The 19,329-nt window shown below is 52.9% G+C and overlaps 1 protein-coding gene and 1 pseudogene across 1 annotated transcript; both read right to left on the minus strand.

The window, feature by feature from the left end:
* Window positions 1–3,725: 3,725 nt before the first annotated feature.
* Window positions 3,726–8,645, minus strand: LOC136392808 (RIMS-binding protein 3A-like). Its single transcript, XM_066365441.1, has one exon. It carries the CDS (start codon window positions 8,637–8,639, stop codon window positions 3,726–3,728), a length of 4,914 nt encoding a protein of 1,637 aa, XP_066221538.1. The 5' UTR covers window positions 8,640–8,645.
* A 5,704-nt stretch (window positions 8,646–14,349) lies between these two features.
* LOC136392461 (large ribosomal subunit protein uL15-like) lies at window positions 14,350–19,329 on the minus strand (annotated as a pseudogene).

Genomic DNA, 19,329 nt, shown 5'->3' on the forward strand with positions numbered 1-19,329 from the left:
TTTTAAAAGAATGCTTTTATTATTATTATTATTACAGAGACAGAGAGTCAGAGAGAGGGATAGATAGAAACAGACACACAGGAACGGAGAGAGATGAGAAGCATCAATCATTAGTTTTTCATTGCAACACCTTAGTTGTTCATTGATTGCCTTCTCATATGTGCCTTGACTGTGGGGCTACAGCAGACCGAGTAACCCCTTGCTCTAGCCAGAGACCTTGGGTCTAAGCTGGTGAACCTTGCTCAAACCAGATGAGCCCTCACTCAAGCTGGCAACCTTGGAGTGTCGAACCTGGGTCTTCCACATCCCAGTCTAACGCTCTATCCACTGTGCCACCGCCTGGTCAGGCACAGTTTTTATTTTTGTTGTTTTTTTGTGTGTTTTTTTCCTGTATTTTTCTGAAACCGGAAACAGGGAGAGACAGACAGACTCCCGCATGCGCCTGACCGGGATCCACCTGGCACGCCCACCAGGGGGCGATGCTCTGCCCCTCTGGGGCGTTGCTCTGTTGCTACCAGAGCCACTCTAGCGCCTGGGGCAGAGGCCGAGGAGCCATCCCCAGCGCCCGGGCCATCTTTGCTCCAGTGGAGCCTCAGCTGCGGGAGGGGAAGAGAGAGACAGAGAGGAAGGAGAGGGGGAGGGGTGGAGAAGCAGATGGGCGCTTCTCCTGTGTGCCCTGGCCCGGAATAGAACCCGGGACTTCTGCACACCAGGCCGACACTCTACCACTGAGCCAACCGGCCAGGGCCTGTTTTTTTGTTTTTGTTTTACAGAGACAGAGAGAGAGTCAGAGAGAGGGATAGGCAGGGACAAACAGACAGGAACGAAGAGAGATGAGAAGCATCAATCATCAGCTTTTCGTTGGGACACCTTAGTTGTTCATTGATTGCTTTCTCATATGTACCTTGACCGCGGGCCTCAGCAGGCCGAGAAACCACTTGCTCTAGCCAGAGACCTTGGATCCAAGCTGATGAATTTTGCTCAAGCCAGATGAGCCCACGCTCAAGCTGGCTACCTCTGGGTCTCGAACCTGGGTCCTCCGCATCCCAGTCTGACGCTCCATCCACTGCGCCACTGCCTGGTCAGGCAAGGCACAGTTATTTTTTAAATTTATTCACTTTAGAGAGGGAAGGGCTGGGGGAGAGCAGGCAGCATCTACTCCCATATGTGCCTTGACCAAGCATGCCTGGGATTTTGAACCAACAACCTCAGCATTCCAGGTCGACGCTTTATCCACAGCACCACCACAGATCAGGTGAGCTGATCTTAAAAACATATGAACTGATCTGGGATTCCTTCTCAGGCCAACCACTGAGCCTTCTGAGATTATTTTTTCCTTGTCAAAATGTAGTTGTGCCTGACCTGTGGTGGCTCAGTGGATAAAGCGTCGACCTGGAAATGCTGAGGTCGCCGGTTCGACACCTTGGGCTTGCCTGGTCAAGGCACGTATGGGAGTTGATGCTTCCAGCTCCTCCCCCCTTCTCTCTCTGTCTCTCCTCTCTCTCTCTCTCTCTGTCTCTCCCTCTCCTCTCTAAAATGAATAAATTTTAAAAAAAAATGTGGTTGTGAGCCTGAGAGAGATGATCATGGTCCTCAGAAGATGGGGTGAAGGGTTTCCTCCCTGAGCCCAGCCCCACAGCATTCTGCTCATGGGTAGTAAGTATGTGTGTGTGTGTGCACACCATAGCTGCCTCGCTGGTTCCTGCGTTCTTTGAGGATAAGGCAGCAGTAGGTGTGTCAGATTGAGATAGCCCCTGTTCCCACCTTCAGCCCAAGTAGAAATCCTCTGGACCCAATTCACTGACTCCCTGAAGAACCAACTTGTGGCTCCAATCTTCCTGCCCAAGCATGCTTTCAGTAATCTCCTGCACTCTGGAAGTCAGTGTCCTTCTTCTGACAGCATTGTTGGACTTAGGGAAACAAAGGGGCATCAAACAGAAGCAGAGAAAAATGAAGACCACCCCACATCCCCACTGTCCTGAAGGAGGAGCCCTAGAAGATCATAGGAAGAAACAGCTCTAGACCTGTGGGACCTGAGGGGACCACCTGAGCCTCAACAGCTCATCTTTAAAATGGAGTAAATGTGGACATGCTCTCTCAGGGAGGTTCCTTGGGAAGTAGCTGGGAGATACTGACCCCACCCTCCACAAAGGGACCCACAGTCCCAGGGCAGGGATGCCCATGAGAAAGGCTCGGTATGCTGAGCTTTGGGGGCCCTGCTTCTCAACCCTGGCTGTTGGCTGGCCCCTTGGTGGCCTTGCCAGCAGACCCTGAGTTATGCTCCACTAAAAATCAAGGGGGTGTCTTACCCTCTCTACCAGCTGGGAAAACATTTGCAACCCTTGTGGGCCCCCTGAACAGAACAGACGGAGAAGAAGCAGCTTATGTTTCCCTTTGTTGTGCTTTAACTTCTGAAATATTCTTTTCTTAAGCCCTGGGTGAATAGCTCAGTTGCTTATTAGAGCATCATCCCAATACACACCAAGGTTGCGGGTTCGATCTCCAGTCAGGGCACATACAAGAATCGACCAATTAACACATAAATAAGTGGAACAACAAATTGATGTTTCTCCCTCTAAAGTTAATCCTTTTTTTTTTTTTTTTTTTTTTAGAGAGAGAGAGACTGAGACAGGGGGATGGCAGATGGGGACAGACAGACAGGGAGAAAGAGATGAGAAGCATCAACTCATAGTTGCAGCACCTTAGTTGTTCATTGATTGCTTTCTCATATGTGCCTTGATGGGGGGCTAGGGGCTCCAGCTGAACCAGTGACCCCTGCTCAAGCCAGAAACCTTGGGCTTCAAACCAGCAACCTTTGGGCTTAAGCCAGTGACCATGGGGTCATGTCTATGATCCCACGTTCAAGCCAGCGCCCCCATACTCAAGCTGGTGAGCCCACGCTCAAGCTGGTTACCTGGGGGTTTTAAACCTGGGTCCTCTGCATCCCAGGCTGACACTCTATCCACTGTGCCACTGCCTGGTCAGGCTCTATAAAATTAATCATTAGCCTGACCTGTGGTGGCGCAGTGGATAGAGTGTCGACCTGGAAACGCTGAGGTTGCCGGTTCAAAACCCTGGGCTTGCCTGGTCAAGGCACATGTGGGAGTTGATGCTTTCTGCTCCTCCCCCCTTCCCTCTCTCTCTCTCTCTCTCTCTCCCCTCTCTATAATGAATAAATAAAGTCTAAAAAAAAAAAAAGTTAAAAAAAAAAGTGTTTAAAAAAAAATTAAAAAATTAATCATTAAAAAAATTTTAAGTAAATTTTATCCTTTGCTTAATGTAAGCAAAATATATCTTTTTTCTTTTTTCTATCAACATTTTAATAAGGAGTTGAACATAAGATAGAAAAATAACATTCTCGTTGCTTTTTTAAGAGGCAGGCTTTTCTTGAGATGTTCATGCATGGCAATCGATGAATAACATTAACCTAAAGAAAATGCATGAGTACAGAAAGGCACTTCTCCAAGTACCTGTAGTAGTTACTGCCAACTCCTAGCCAGCCTGTCACACTCTAGGGGCTGCTTGTTCTGTTTTCTTTTGGAAAGAGCTGAGTTCAGTCTTAAGCCCTGTTGCTCTCAGAGGCTAGGGGGCACTAAAGGACTGCCATTGGTTTCACACAGTGGTGCTCATGGAGATGAGGAGGGTGATGGTGGAAGGGTCTGCATGCTTGCTTCTCTAGTGGGGTGTGGGTGGTCAGAGGCCACTACCCCCTCAGGTAACCTTGCTCACTCTCCTTGGAGGGACATATGATCTAGCACATGGGCTGGGATAAGGCCTCTGTGGCCCCCTGACTCCCCATAATAGAATCCCTTGTCATCCACAGGTCCATAGACTGTGACCAGGTCTCCAGCCTTCAATGAAAGCTTGTCTTTCATCTGGCTCCCTGCTTGCCAATCCTTGGGGTCATAGTTCAGAGCTGCCATCATGGTCATTGGAGTCCACAGTGAGGGCCTCTTGGGGTTCCCTTGGGGCAAGGGGAAGGAATCCTGGGGGCTGGTGAGCCCTCCAAAGTCATCTAGGTGGGCCACTGAAGGCAGGTGCCCTTGCACTGGCAAATGCCACTTCCTATTCGTCTTTTCCATGCCCACCTCCACCTCGGCTACCAGGTGCCCAGGGATGTTGCCCATTCGCCCACTGCATTCCCCATAGTAGAAACCGTGGGAGTCCTGAGAGCCCCATATTCTCAGCAACTGCCCTTTCTGGAAGGCCAGCTCCTCCTCTGCAGCCTCAGGGTTGTCAGACATCACCAGGGGGTCATAATCAAAGAGTGCCAGAAAGACCCTGACTGGAGTGTCCATGCCCGCCCCCAGCAATGGGGGGCCTCTACTAGACATCTTAATGATTTTGCTGGATGGAGCTGGACAAAGTGCTGAGCTGGGCTCCTGGAGCTGGCTCTCTCTTTTGCCCCCCAGAGACTGATCTCGCCCAGTCTGGGTCCTAAGCTCCCTTCTCTGTTCTTGCCACTCTGTGGCCCATGGACTGAAGCATACTACCTCCTCCTCTTCCTGCAAAATGTCATGGAAGTCAGACACATATTGTTGGCTGGTGCTCATCTGGGGAGGGGTGAACACTTGGGCGTCTTGCTTTTGCCTCAGGACTTTTTTAAGGGCAATCTTTTCCTGACATACTTCTTTCCTGGGCCCACACTCGGGGGACAGATGGACAACTCCCAGAGTAGGGCTTTGGCTGGTGCCCATATGCTGGGGGTGATCTTCTCCCCCTGCAGACTGGACACTGGGCAGAGGCGGCCTGTGGTTCTGGGGACTCTTCTGAAAGTGTAGGTCTTTTCTGCAGACCTCCCAGGCCTCTTTCAGCCCCTGGGTTTGGCTGCCAGCCCCTACACTTGGAGATTCTCCTTCTGAACTCAGGTTGGGCACTGGGGAGAGCCTCCTTGGGGGTTCTTCAAGAAATGCTTCTAGGAACTTGGCCAGGGGCTCCCTACAGCTTCTGGGGATGTGGGAACTGGCCTTGGCACTCAGTGGAGCCAGCACCAGCCTCTGAGGGCAGATGGGAAAGGTGACTCTGCAGGGGAATGGATTACCACAGGTGTAGCTAAAGGAAGAGGTCTCTGGCAATCTGTTACAGTTAAAACAGTCATGAGGGATCTGAGCTGGCACCGAATCCAGTGACTCGCCAAAAAGTGAAATGGTTCTCACTGAGACCTTCTGGCACATCAGGGGCAGCTGGACCTTTGACAGTTCTAACAGGGTGCTCCCAGCAGTGGCATCAGTGATCTCTACAACCTTGAGCCCATCAGCATACACAGCATAGCCAGTGACCTGGACTCCATTGGAGAACCCAGCCGAGTCGATAGTCACTGGGAGCCAACTGACCACCAGAAAACCTGGTGAGGTGTGACGCTCTACCAGCACATCTAGTGGAGGGTCAGGGGGTCCTGCCAAGGGAGTGTCAAAAGTGATAGTGGAAGACATGGTTTCCCAGTGCACCTGCAGTGAGTCCCAGGGCAGCTTCACCTCCACCTGCACCTGGTACTGTGTACTGGGATGCAGGCCGTGGAAAGTGTAGCTGCTCACACCTGCTGGGGTCAGGGCATGCTTCTGGTCATTGAGGTACACCACATGTGGGTGGCTGCTGCTGCTGCAGACCCAGGTGATTTCGGCCGAGGTGGCTGCAACATTCTGCAGGTGTAGTTGCTTGGGGGCCACACAAAGGAGCTCGTCAGCCCCTAGAAGGGGCCTGGAGAAGCCCTGCTCCTCCACACTCTGCAGTGAGCCCAGCCAGCCATTTTCTGTCTTGGCATCTGATATCTCTATTGTCACTTCTGTCTTGGAGGCCACTTTCACCATCTCGCATATCTCCTTGTTCACATCTCCCTGAGCTTTCCCAGGCAATAAGCTGTGACCAGTGTCTTCCTTTGAAGCTTTGCTCTGTCTAGCTAGGAGTCGAGTGGGCCCAAGGTCAGGGGATTCTGGGGGCAGGCAGCCAAGGCTGTCACTATCTGGAACCTGTTCCACCAGGTTGGAGGGCACCAGGCCTCGCCGGCCATCCTCAAGCTCCCCTTCATAGAAGCCATCCTCATCCATATCCCCAAAGATATATACATAATCCCCAGCGGTGAGGGGCAGCTCACACTCAGGGTGTTCATTGGGTCCCTCAAATGGGTTGTAGCTATAAAGAACAAGAAAGATCTTGAGTTTGGAGTTGGCAGGGGCCTCTGAGTCCCCCACTTCCAGGGTCGAGAACACACTGTTAGGATCCACATCCTCCACTTCACTGGCTGTGTCCATGTCCAGAGTAAGGCAAGATGGCATGGTGGCCCACAAGGATTCCACCTCTGAGGAAGAGTTTGACTGGGAGCTAACTTTCTTGACCTGGGGTCTGGAGTCCAGAGGCCGGCTATCTAGGACTCTGCCTGGCACTTGGGGAACACTGACTGGGCTATCTAGCAAAGAGGCTTCCTTCTCCTCCTCTTTGTCTCTGCTGGGCTGTGGAGACCCTTGGTCTTCAGGCCTTGGCTGGAACTTGATCCTTCTGTTATTCCTGTCTTGGGAATTGGGGGGAGCTTCTTGGGGGTCCTGGGGATCGTGACCAGACTGACACTGCAACGCCCACCTCTCTCGGGCAGCCTGGAGATCACGGAAGGCCTTCTGCAGGAAATGCCGCAGCTGTTGCTGCTTATCCTGCCCGCGCGTCGCCTGCTGCAACAGCTGCTCCGCCAGTAAGCCGGTGGCGTCGCGCTCCTGGCACGCGCGGCTCAGCTGCCCGCGCACGTCGTTATTCTCCGCTGCCACCTTCCACGTCCAGTCAACTTGAGCCTGCTGCCGCGCGTTCTCCTTGGTCAGCCAGGCCCTCTTACGAAGCGCTGCCTGCAGCTTTGCCTCGGCCTCCTCGCGGCTAAGCCGTGCCGCTGCCGCCTGCGCGCTCAGCTCCTTGCACTCGCGCCGCCGCGCGCCCAGCTCGCGCTCCAGCGCTTGCATCTGGCACCTCATCTCCTCACAGTGTGCGCTCTGGGTGCCCACTTCAGCCCGGGCGCTGCCGGTGGCCTGCTGCAGCGCCAACTGCCTCTGTAGACGCAGCACCTCCCGCTGGGACTCGCGCTGTAGCTGGTCCAAGTCGCTGACTTTGAGCCACTGGGCGCTAGCCGCGCCCACACTAGGGTGCCTGGCGTTGCGGAGGCCCGAGGCGACGTGTGTCTGTAGCAAGTGACACTCCTGCTGCAGTTCTTCGATCAGCTTGTCCTTTGCCAGCAGCGTGCTCGCCTGCTCCGACAAGTCTCGGGCGCGCTGGCGGGCGAAGGCCTGGCATAGCTCCAGGCCAACACGGCTCTCCCCAGGCACAGGCGCGCTCACAGTCCGTAGGTTGGTTTCTTGTAGCTTGCGGGCCCGGTCCTCTAGGCGCCGAGCCAGGCCTGTGAGCTCCGCGTGCTTCACCTTGAGTCGCTTCACCTTCTCCTCCGCCTTGTCGGGAAAGCCTGCGCGCCGAAGTTGCAAGTTCTCTTCCTGCAGGCCAGAGCAGCGGCGCGCCAGCACCTGCAACGCCTCGGACATTTGCGAGTTCTGCTTTACAAGCTCATCGTAGTCTAGGCTCAGCGGCGAGAAGGTCAGGGCCTCGTAGGTCTGGCTCTCAGAGTCTTCTGGCCGGTCGCTAGTTCCCTTGTGCTCCGATGGTGGTGGTGGTGGCCGCGGCACCGGCGGTGGACTCGGGGAGCCCAGGATGAAAGTTTCTGGCGAGGAGGAGGCCCGCTCCTTAGATTCGGGGGTCTTAGGGCGATTCAGGGTGCTGCCGAACGAGCGGGAACGCGCTGGTGGCAAGGAATCGAGGGAGCTGGCGCGCGTGGGGACACGGCTATCAGGGAAGTTGGAGCACGCTGCCGGCACCACGTCGAGGGAGCGGGAGCGCAAGAGAACCCTGGCGCTCAGGTTGTCAGATTTGAGTCGATGGGCGAACATTGAGAAACGGTGAGATTCGCTGGTGGTCTTGGGGTGCAGCTCTTCCGAAGAATGCACAGCCTGGGGATCGGAGGTACCGGACAAAGTCGGATGCCAGCGGAAGTGCTCCAGGATATACTTGAGGAAGAACTGGCGCTCCACGTCGAGAGCCGCCTGCAGGTGACGGATGCGCGAGGCCTGCTCGCCGTCGGTCTCCCAGCGAAGTTGCGCCAGCACTTCCTGCAAGCGACAGCGACACTGCGCAGCGGCGACATCGGGCGCCCCCGCGCGGCCGCAGTAGCCGCGGTTCACCAGCTCCGCGGCCAGCTGGCGCTGCAGCTCCCGCGCCTGGCGAATAACGCCGTCGCGTTCACGATGCAGCAGCTGCTGCAGCCGCCGCATCTCGGCCTCCTTCCAACGCAGCAGCTGCCGGATCTCGGCCTCGCGCTCCCTCAGCACCTTCTCCTGCAGCTGCCGCAACTCCCGACAGCGCTGTGCCTCCCATTTGGAGCGCAGATGGTCAACCAGCTGCTGCCGCTCTCTCTCCACTGCCTCTCGCAGCTGGCGCGCCTGGGCCGCAGAGCGCAGCCGCTCCGCCCGTCCGCGCGCTCGCTCCGCCTCCAGTTCGGCCCGCAGCTTCTCCAGCTCCTGCTTCTGTTCTTCCAGCATTGCCGTCGTCGAGCCCGGACTAGCCAGCTTCTTGGGTGTCGCGCGGCTGCCTCCTGAAGGGTTGAGCGAGTCCTTGGTCATGATGGCTGCTGCGGAGCCAGACGCCTGATGTCTCCTGGCCCAGGCCTCTGCTCACCAACGGCTGCCACCCCAGCCCACCAACCGCTCCGCGCCCCGCGCCCCGCGCCCCGCGCCCCGCGCATGGTTTCCGGCGCCTCCGGGGGTCTCCGCGCGCCCCTTCCGCCTCTGGGCGTGTTCTCTCATTCCTTGCTACCGGTGCACAAGCCCTCGCTCCTCTCCCAGCTGCCTGGGCCTGGGATGGGCTCTCGACCACTGCTCAAACCAGCCCATATCCTTCCCAAGATGCCCGGGGTGGGGAGGGGAGGGCCTCTCTGGCTCCAGACCTTTCCCTGTTCTTGGTACAGTGTCCCTTGAGACTGACCTGGGCACTCTTTCAGACACTGTACAGTCCCTTTCAGGCCAATGGGCTGGTGGGAAGTCAGGCTGCTCATCTGGGCCTGGAGAAAGGGGCTCCGTGTGTGGGTCAAAAATCAGAGATGGGAGAATGCAGACCCCACCTGGCCCTGCTATGGGTTTAGGTGGCTGAAAATCCACAAGATATGCCCAAACTTGGGCATGGGTCCTGGGCCCTGGTGCATCTGGGGCCCAGGTAGGGTGCATCTGGTGCCTGGACCCCAACTGTGCCTATCCTTCCAAAGCCCCCTGTGGTGCCAAGCACTTCTTATATTATCTATTTAAGCCTCCTATGCTTATAGATGAACTTTGTGTATGTGTGACAGAGACAGAGAGAGGGACAGATAGGCAGGAAGGGAGATGAGAAGCATCAATTCTTCCTTGCGGCTCCTTTGTTAATTGATTACTTTCTCATATGTGCCTTGATTGGGGGGGCGGTGCTACCACAGAACAGAGTGACCCCTTGCTCAAGCCAGTGACTTTGGGCTCAAGCCAGGGACCTAGGGCCAAGTCCATGATCCTACCCTCAAGCCAGTGACCCTGTGCTCAAGCTGGTGAGCCGGTGCTCAAGCCAGTGAAACTTCTGGGTTTCAAACCTGGGTTCTCTGTGTACCAGTCAGGTGCTCTATCCAGGCATCCCCAAACTATGGCCAGTGGGCCGCATGCGGCCCCCTGAGGCCATTTATCCGGCCCCCTGCCGCACTTCCGGAAGGGGCACCTCTTTCATTGGTGGTCAGTGAGAGGAGCACTGTATGTGGCAGCCCTCCAACGGTCTGAGGGACAGTGAACTGGCCCCCTGTGTAAAAAGTTTGGGGACCCCTGCGAGTCTATCCACTGTGCCACCACCAGGCTATAGATGAACTTTTGAGCCCATAGTCTGGGCATTGTGCCAGCTTAGGTGGGAGGAGGGCTTCCTCAAGGACCAAAGCTCTGACCTACAAAATTCAGTATCCATGACCATTTTGACATTACCCACACATTTTCAAGGTTGCAGCTGTGAGGACCCCTCCTCTGTCTTGCTCCCAAGGGGAGTCACATTGTGCATCTGCAGAAGAAAGGAGGGTCAAGTAGAAACCAGAGTGGGGTGTTGGCCAGTTTGAAAGGCAGTATGGGAAATGAGAGAATAAGGCTGCGATGGGGGCCCAGCCTTCCCTTTGGTCAGGCCCAGGAGTGCCTGGGGCTGCCTGCCTCCGTAGAAGGTAAAATGAGAGGCCCCTGTGGGCCCAGCTGGGTCCCCACACCACCTGCAAACAGCAAGACCAGAGAACTTCCCATGGTTCTCCAAGGGTAGTGTGATCAGCTGGTTAGGACTGGAGGACCTCTGGAGTCAAACAGTTCTTCAGCTTCTCATGCCACTTCCATGGCCTCATCTATAAAATGGGCCAGTAGTGCAGCCCCTTTTTGGGCTGTGTACCTCCCAGAGTGCCCTGATCTTTCTGAGCATCCATTTCCTCTGTTTGTGAGATTTCAATGAGGTGAGAGCACACAGTGACCAGAACAGAACAGAGCTCTGGTCAGCAGCTCACTAATTTTAATCCAAATCCCTTTTTGGCCCCTACAGAAACTGAGGATTGCAAGGCAGGGATTTGGCTGAGGCTAAGCAGGGCTTCCATGGTGGCTATAGTACAGGTGCTCTCTGTGCTCCCTGGACTCACACCAGATACCTCATGGTATGTGGGAAGCCTCAGAGACCTGGGTTTCCACCTAGGTTCTGCCACTTTTTGACTAAGTGACCATGGCTGGTTACTTCAACTCCCCCAGCTTCTACATAATGGGTGTATTGATAGCACCAACCTTCCAGAGTTGGAGGGACACCAGGACTATCTCAGCTAAGGGCTTGGTGTGCAGTAGGAGCTGCACCAAAGTTCAGGTAAGTTCTCATCTTCCCAACCAGGGTTTGCCCTGGACCCTCACAAGCTTCTTCCAAGAGTCTGAAGAATACCCCTGGCTCAAAGACCTCTGGGCATGTGTTGTTCGCCCTGCCTGGGATGCCAACCTTGCCTGAATACAACAGCCTGACCTGTGGTGGCACAATGGATAAAGCTTCGACCTGGAACGCTGAGGTCACTGGTTCAAAACCCTGGGCTTGCCTGGTCAAGGCACATATAGGAGTTGATGCTTTCTGCTCCTCCCTTCTCTCTCTCTCTTTCTCTCTCTCTCTCTCTCTCTCCTCTCTAAAATGAATAAATAAAGTTTAAAAAAAAGGATTAAAAAAAAATAACAACAGCCTGACCAGGCAGTGGCGCATGGATAGAGCGTCGGACTGGGATGCCGAGGACCCAGGTTCGAGACCCCAAGGTCGCCAGCTTGAGCGCAGGCTCATCTGATTTGAGCAAAGCTCACCAGCTTGGACCCAGGGTCACTGGCTCGAGCAAGGGGTTACTCAATCTGCTGAAGGCTCACAGTCAAGGCACATATGAGAAAGCAATCAATGAACAACTAAGGTGTCGCAATGAAAAACTGATGATTGATGCTTCTCATCTCTCTTTATTCCTGTCTATCCCTCTCTCTGCTCTCTCTGTCTCTGTAAAAAACAAAAACAAAACAACAACAATGTCCACGGCAGATCTAGAACTAGGTGCAATGCTGAGTGCTTGCCATACATTATTAAAATCATTATTTATTTATTTATTTACAGAGACAGAGAGTTAGAGGGACAGACAGGGACAGACAGACAGGAACGGAGAGATGAGAAACACCAATCATTAGTTTTTCGTTGCGCATTGTGACACCTTAATTGTTCATTGATTGCCTTCTCATATGTGCCTTGACCGTGGGCCTTCAGAAGATCGAGTAACCCCTTGCTTGAGCCAGTGACCTTGGGTCCAAGCTGGTGAGCTTTTTGCTCAAACCAGATGATCCCACGCTCAAGCTGGCAACCTCGGGGTCTCGAACCTGGGTCCTCGGCATCCCAGTCCGACGCTCTATCCACTGCACCACCGCCTTGTCAGGCAACCATATATTATTTAAACCACTCAGTTTATAGATGAGGCATCTCAAACCCTAATAGATGAAGAGTTTTGCTCAGGATAATCCAGTGGTTAATGGATCCCACACAACCCCTGGTTGTGTTTTTTGTTTGTTTGTTTGTTTGTTTGTATTTTTCTGAAGTTGGAAACAGGGAGGCAGTCAGACAGACTCCTGCATGTGCCCGACTGGGATCCACCCGGCATGCCCACCAGGGGGTGATGCTCTGCCCATCTGGGGCGTTGCTCTGTTGCAACCAGAGCCATTCTAGTGCCTGAGGCAGAGGCCCCAGAGCCATCCTCAGCGCCCGGGCCATCTTTGCTCCAATGGAGCCTTGGCTGTGGGAGGGGAAGAGAGAGAGAGAGAGAGGAAGGAGAGGGGGAGGGGTGGAGAAGCAGATGGGCACTTCTCCTGTGTGCCCTGGCCTGGAATCGAACCCGGGACTCCTGCACAGCAGGCTGACGCTCTACCACTGAGTCAACAGGCCAGGGCACAATCCCTGGTTTTTTGGTTTTTTTTTTTCCATTTTTTCGAAGCTGGAAATGGGGAGGCAGTCAGACAGACTCCCACATGCGCCCGACCGGGATCCACCCGGCATGCCCACCAGGGGACGATGCTCTGCTCCTCTGGGGCGTCGCTCTGTTGCATCCAGAGCCATTCTAGCACCTGAGGCAGAGGCCACAGAGCCATCCTCAGTGCCCAGGCCATCTTTGCTCCAATGGAGCCTCGGCTGCAGGAGGGGAAGAAAGAGACAGAGAGGAAGGAGAGGGGGAGGGGTGGAGAAACAGATAGGCGCTTCTTCTGTGTGCCCTGCCGGGAATCGAACCCGGGACTCCTGCACGCCAGGCCGACACTCTACCGCTGAGCCAACCAGCCAGGGCCACAACCCCTGGTTTTGTTCACTCATGTACTACTAGCCTTGCTTGTCTTTTGACCTCAGTTTATCAGTTCTTCCTCCAGGAAGATTTCCTCGACTCTTCAGACTTAACTTTGACTCCCCAGGACTTTATTTATTTATTTATTTATTTGTGGTGGCAGAGACAAAGAGAGTCAGAGAGAGGGACAGATAGGGACAGACAGACAGGAAGGGAGAGAGATGAGAAACATCAGTTCTTTGTTGCAGTTCCTTAGTTGTTCATTGATTGATTTCTCATATGTGCCTTGACCAGGAGGCTACAGCAGACCCAGTGACCTCTTCGCTCGAACCAGTGACCTTGGGTTCAAGCTGATGAGCCTAGCTCAAACCAGATGAGCCCTCGCTCAAGCTGGCGACCTCAGAATCTCAAACCTGGATCTTCCACATCCCAGAACGACGCTCTATCCACTGTGCCACCACCTGGTCAGGTTCCCCAGGACTTTATAGCCTTTGTGCCTCACTTGGAACCTCTCCTTTTGGAACAGGGATATATCTGACTCACATTTGTGTCCCTTCCCAGGGTGGGCTGAAGAGTAAGAGTAAGTAAAAAATCCCTCCCCAGAAAAGAGTGAGAACACAGGGCCAGTCAGACCGGAAGGGTTTGAAGGACACTCTTGACCTGACCATTTGATCTGACTACCTCCCACATTCAGGTACCACCTGGCATCAAGGGTCAGGCCTCCAACTCCAGGCTGCTTATCACAGCCTTGGGCAGAGGACTCACACTGGGCTGAGAGTGAAGGTGTGGCCTCAGTAGAGATGTTAGTGGGAACCTGAGCTGTAGGACACACACACACACACACACACACACACACACACACACACACACACACACACACAGCTTCTCTTGGCCTAGCTACCCATACTGTTAGGAGCTCAGGAACCCTTCTTAAATCTGGCTCCTCCCTGCCCTTCCTGCCCTAGGACCATGGCTCCTGAGATACAGATGAATGTCTGGTACCTAGCCATTTATATCTAGACCATAATGTTATGATCACATTAGAGACCTTTTTTTTTTCTTGGTCTATGGTGCAGGCCTGGCCTGGGCAGCACCTGGGGTCTGTCACAATTCAGGCTCTCAGGCTCTGCTGCCCTGAGGATGGCTTCCTGGTCATGCGTCACCTACACAACACTTCTGAGTGAATTCTCCACACCCACCCCAACAGCTTCTCTTCTGTGACATCTTTCTGAGTTGCTCCTGGTACAGGACAGACAAATTGGCCCTCTCACACAGTCATCTCATCAGGTAGGTGGGCAGGTGATCTTGGCCCCATCTGAAAGGTGGGAAGGAAAACTGAGGCTCTGAGAAGCAAGTGCTGTGTTCATTCAGCATGTGGCCTTGTGGGCTCCTCCCTTTTCTGTACCCATTTTTTTTTTCTTTTTCTGAAGACAAAAGCACTTGTGAGCATTGAATGAACTTTCCTTCATGTGACTTCAAGCTATCAGGACACAGGCTCCACTGACACCCTTAATGTTCTCTTCAGCTCTTCTGCTAAAGAATTTGGCCCTCACAATGACAGCCTGTTTTGGGAGCTTTCTCTCCCCTAGAACTTTGCAGTAGCTTGATCGCACCACATCAATAACAGGAGCAGCTCCAGTCTTGTTTTTGGCAGGATTTACTCATGTCTGCTCACTGACCAGGGGCCACCGTTTATCAAGGTTGAGTTGGGCAGAAGCTCTGGTTCTGCTTTAAGTGGTAATGCCTCACATCAACTTTCCCAAAGTAGCCTGGGTGGTATTTGTCTCAAAGTTGATCCTGTAATGATGCAAGCCACCTCCTGTGTGCTTCCCATGCTTGCTGATGTGGCCGTGGCTATGGCTTATGTGGCCCCAAAGTTTCTGGATCTTCCTCAGTCTGGCTGGTATGTAAGTGGCTGAGATGCAAATATACTCATATTTTCAAACTGTTCCTTTGAATGACTGGTGTGCCTCAGGATATGCCTTTAGGCAGTGGTGAGTAACAAGAACACAGGGAATCATGGCTGCAGATATTCTATTTGAGAAGTAAGGAGAATGTGCATGGGGAGATGGCAGGCAAGACGCAAGGATGGCCTTAAGCTTTGAACTGGTGCTGGGCCACTGGATGCAGTAGTCACAGGGAGGGTTTCTTAATGGAATCCTCACTACAGCTCTGATAGAGAAGGATCTGGAGCTTGGTGGGGGCAGGTAGCTTGCCAGGGCACATGGGCACCCACGGCGGAGAGTTGGATTGTCACTTTAGGGGAGTGGGTGGGGGCTCCACACTTGATATCCTGATGCAGCCTAGAGTGGAGCCTCCAACAGGTCAGGAGGGCAGGCTGAGACCAAGGAAGAGGACTCTGGAGTGAGTCTCTGAGAACCCCAGTTACCATCCAGCAGCTGCCCGTGTTGGCACTAACCATAGCCTGTCAGAGGCATCCTTAATATGGTTGAGTGGATGAGGAAACCGGGGCTTCCCCAGCGCCGGGCTTCTGCCACCTCACACTCATCATGTTATATAGTGATTGTCCATTTGCCTGCCTGCCACCCCCATCAACTCTGAGCTGGGAGAACAGAGACTGGCATTAGTTTACCATGCTTGTTCTCTGGGTCTTGGCTTTCTTGCCTATAACATGAAAAGGATGGATTACATGGGTAGTTTTCAAACTGAGTTCCTTAGGGCTTAATGTTCCTGGGAAATACTATAGGACTGTTAGGGTTGGAAAGGATATGACAGGAGTTGAAGGGGAGATACTGTCCCATTATTTCAATAGTGTCCTTTATCATATTCTAAGGAGGACTTTGTTTTAAAAGTGTTTTAGAGAGGTGCTGCTAGAAACACATTTGAAAATGTCTGGGTTAGAGATCCTCCTCTGTATATATATATACACACACGCTACCCTAATGGTGTGCGATTCCACTGACCCAGAGAGGGAAGGCACATGCCCCCTTCACTTCACCCCACATCGCCAGCCCTGTATCCCATGCTGCCTCTCCCTACAGCCCCAGTTTATGACCTTTGGGCTATGTGGTCATGGAGTCTGGAATTCTGGATAATCTGGTTCTTATCCTCCTGTGCCAGCCTGGCCTGGCCCTATTTGAACTCTGCCACCCAATCACTAAACTTTGCAGATTTCACCTGGCCTTGATGAGGGTCTTGGGCTCTATCCGGAGTGCCTACCAAAAGGTTTTAAGTTTCCTAACATCTGCAGCTACAGTAGTCTCAGCTTTCCACTTTACTTGCCTTAATTTAGGGTCAATGTGCTTTTTTTTTTGTTGCTGTTTTTTTTCTTTATTTTCTTTTTGGAGAGAGAGAGAGAGAGACAGGAAGGGAGAAAGATAAGAAGCATCAACTTGTTGCAGTACTTTAGGCATTCATTGATTGCTTTCTCATATGTGCCTTGACTGGGAGGCTCCAGCTGAGCCAGTGACCCTTTGCTCAAGCCAGCTGCCTTGGGCTTCAAGCCAGTGACCTTTGGGATCAAGCCAACAACCACGGGGTCATGTCTATGATTCCACACTCAAGCCAGCAATGCCGCGCTCAAGCTGGTGAGCCCACACTCAAGCTGGTGATCTCAGGGTTTTAAATCTGGGTTCTCAGTGTCCCAGTTAAAGCTCTAACCACTGTGCCATTGCCTGGTCAAGCTAATGTGTGTGATTTAAAATTTTTTTTATTGATTGATTTTAGAGAGAGAGTAAGAGAGAGAAAGAAACATTAATTTGTTGTTCCACTTATTTATGCATTCATTGGCTGATTCCTGTATGTGCCTGGACTAGGGATAGAATCTGCAACCTTGGTATATCATAAAAATGCTCTAACCAACTGAACTACCTGGCCAGGGATAAGTCAGTTCATTTTCTGTCTTTTCTCTGATGTTGCCTCAGCATCTGGAACAGTGCCTGGTACATGGTAGGTGCTCAGTAAATATATGTCCAAAGAAGACAGAGGCAGATAGGCTAGATGTGACCTCTGTGTCCTCATGGAGTTTACAGTCTAAGGGATGACAGAGGTTAAACACAAATATAGCAAAGGAACATTGGGCAAGTGCTGTGAATGAGGGGTGTGGTGCTAATGGAGAGAAGCCTACCAGAGCAAGTCCCAGAGAACTGAGATAGGAGAATGTGTGAGGTCTGCCCAGAGCTCAGATCAGATTTCAGGCAGGGACCTGCAACTCCATGCAATCTGGCTCACTGCACTGGCCCTCTTCCATGCCAACTCCACCCAGGGCAGGCCCACACCCCTTCTGGCATTGACTCTTAACAATTCTGTCATGGTTCTCCTTTGCCTGAAGAGAAACTGGAGCTCAGAGAGGAAAGGTTACTCATCAGAACCCCAACTAGGACTTATTTTTATCATGACTGCCACCTCCAGCATTGCCCCTTCCTGGATGGGCCTAGATACTTGGAGAAGGACCATGCTGCTCTCTGCCTCTACTTCCTGGGCCCTGCAGCCTGCTCTGGACGGTCCATGTCCTCCTGGGCAGGGAGGGGCACTGTGGCCAGCTTTCAGCCTGTGGCCTGCTGCATTGGCCTCTCACCATGGCATCCCTAGCCTCACTCCTCGAGCATATGCTCTGTGTGTAGCCAGCCTCCCCCCACCTGTATTTTACATGCCTTGTCCCTGAGTCTTCACCACAGCCATGGAGGCTGGCACTGTCCTCTGCAAATAAGGATACTGCCTAGGGTCACACAAGGACTTGTGCCCAGGACTATGTGATCCAAGTATGTGCACACTGACTCTGGCAGCCAGAATGTAATTCTGGCTCAGACAAGCCCTCAGACAAATGGCTGCTATTTCCCAAGGACCCTGTTGCTGTTGGCAGCATCACAGTTTTCCAGCTACCCACTGCTGCCAGGACAGACTTATCTTCTATCTTCCCCTCTGGATCTGTTCTCTCTTTCTCCTTTTCTTCCTTCCTTCCTTCCTTCCTTCCTTCCTTCCTTCCTTCCTTCCTTCCTTCCTTCCTTCCTTTCCTTTTTTAGATTTTATTTATTAATTTTTTATTTTTTTATTTTTATTTTTTTTCATTTTTCTGAAGCTGGAAACAGGGAGAGACAGTCAGACAGACTCCCGCATGCGCCCGACCGGGATCCACCCGGCACGCCCACCATGGGGCGGCGCTCTGCCCACCAGGGGGCGATGCTCTGCCCATCCTGGGCGTCGCCATATTGCGACCAGAGCCACTCTAGCGCCTGGGGCAGAGGCCGAGGAGCCATCCCCAGCGCCGGGGCCATCTTTGCTCCAATGGAGCCTTGGCTGCGGGAGGGGAAGAGAGAGACAGAGAGGAAAGCGCGGCGGAAGGGTGGAGAAGCAAATGGGCGCTTCTCCTGTGTGCCCTGGCCGGGAATCGAACCCGGGTCCTCCGCACGCTAGGCCGACGCTCTACCGCTGAGCCAACCGGCCAGGGCCTATTAATTTTTTGAAATACAGAAGAGCGAGAGAGAGAAAGAGGGGGGAGAAGAAGGAAGCATCAACTTGTAGCAGTTGCTTCCTGAATGTGCCTTGACCAGGCAAGCCCAGGGTTTCAAACTGGTGACCTCAGCATTCCATGTCAGTGCTTTAGCCACTGTGCCACCACAGGTCAGGCCCCTCTGGGCTTGTTCTAATTATCCTCCTTTCTCTGCATCCTGAAACACAAGGCCCTACCTAACTCCCCATTAGTACCAGTGGCAATGTCGTTTGTCCATTCATTTGGCCATTGCTCTGGGTCAAGGGACAGTCCTTTATCAAATGTTTGTTCAGTGCCCAATCTAGTCAGGGTGGGGTGGGGTCAGGCAATGTATTAATTTCTTCATTCTTCAAACATACACAATTTCCAATGGGGTTTGCTGAAGGGAGAAAGGAATGAGGATGCAAGGAAAATAGGATAGGACAGAAGGAGGGAGAATGGGAGGGAAGAAGGGAGAGAGGGAAGGAGGAAAGGAGAGAGGAGGGAAGGAGACATGGAGGGAGCCCTTTCGGTCAGCTGAGTCTCGCAGCTCTTGGTTTACCCCTCATAGTCCAACTACAGACTCGGGATAAAGCTTCTAACCAGCTAGGTAACTAAGAAAAAGTTAATTGATCCCTTGAGCCTCAATTTCTTCCTCTGTATATGGGACTGATAACAGTTCTGACCTCAGAGGGCAGTTGGGGTAGTTGATACTTGTGCATTTGTGCTTAGTTCAGCACACAGAAGCTGTCAGGTTCTCCAAGTGAGTATGGTAGTTGAGTCTTTAGGAATGACGAGCACTTGCCAGATGGTTAAGGGAATGTTGGGGGAGGGAATGATCAAGGCACCACAGGCAAGGGGGCAGCATGGTCAGGACTGTAGCATGGGTTCTGGCATGAGAAGAATGCAGAATATGAAGTTTGGGGCTAGCAGAGAGAGGTCAGGGCAGAGCCTCACCAGTATGGACCAGATTGAGGTCTACATCCTGGAGCCCCACTGCCAAGCTGAGTGATGCCAGGTAAGCCAT

Source organism: Saccopteryx leptura, chromosome 2, assembly GCF_036850995.1.
Source record: "Saccopteryx leptura isolate mSacLep1 chromosome 2, mSacLep1_pri_phased_curated, whole genome shotgun sequence".
NCBI lineage: Eukaryota > Metazoa > Chordata > Mammalia > Chiroptera > Emballonuridae > Saccopteryx > Saccopteryx leptura.

Bases quoted from the DNA above. Each gene is read 5' to 3' on its own strand.
- LOC136392808 (XM_066365441.1), bottom strand. From the start codon at position 8,639: ATGACCAAGGACTCGCTCAACCCTTCAGGAGGCAGCCGCGCGACACCC.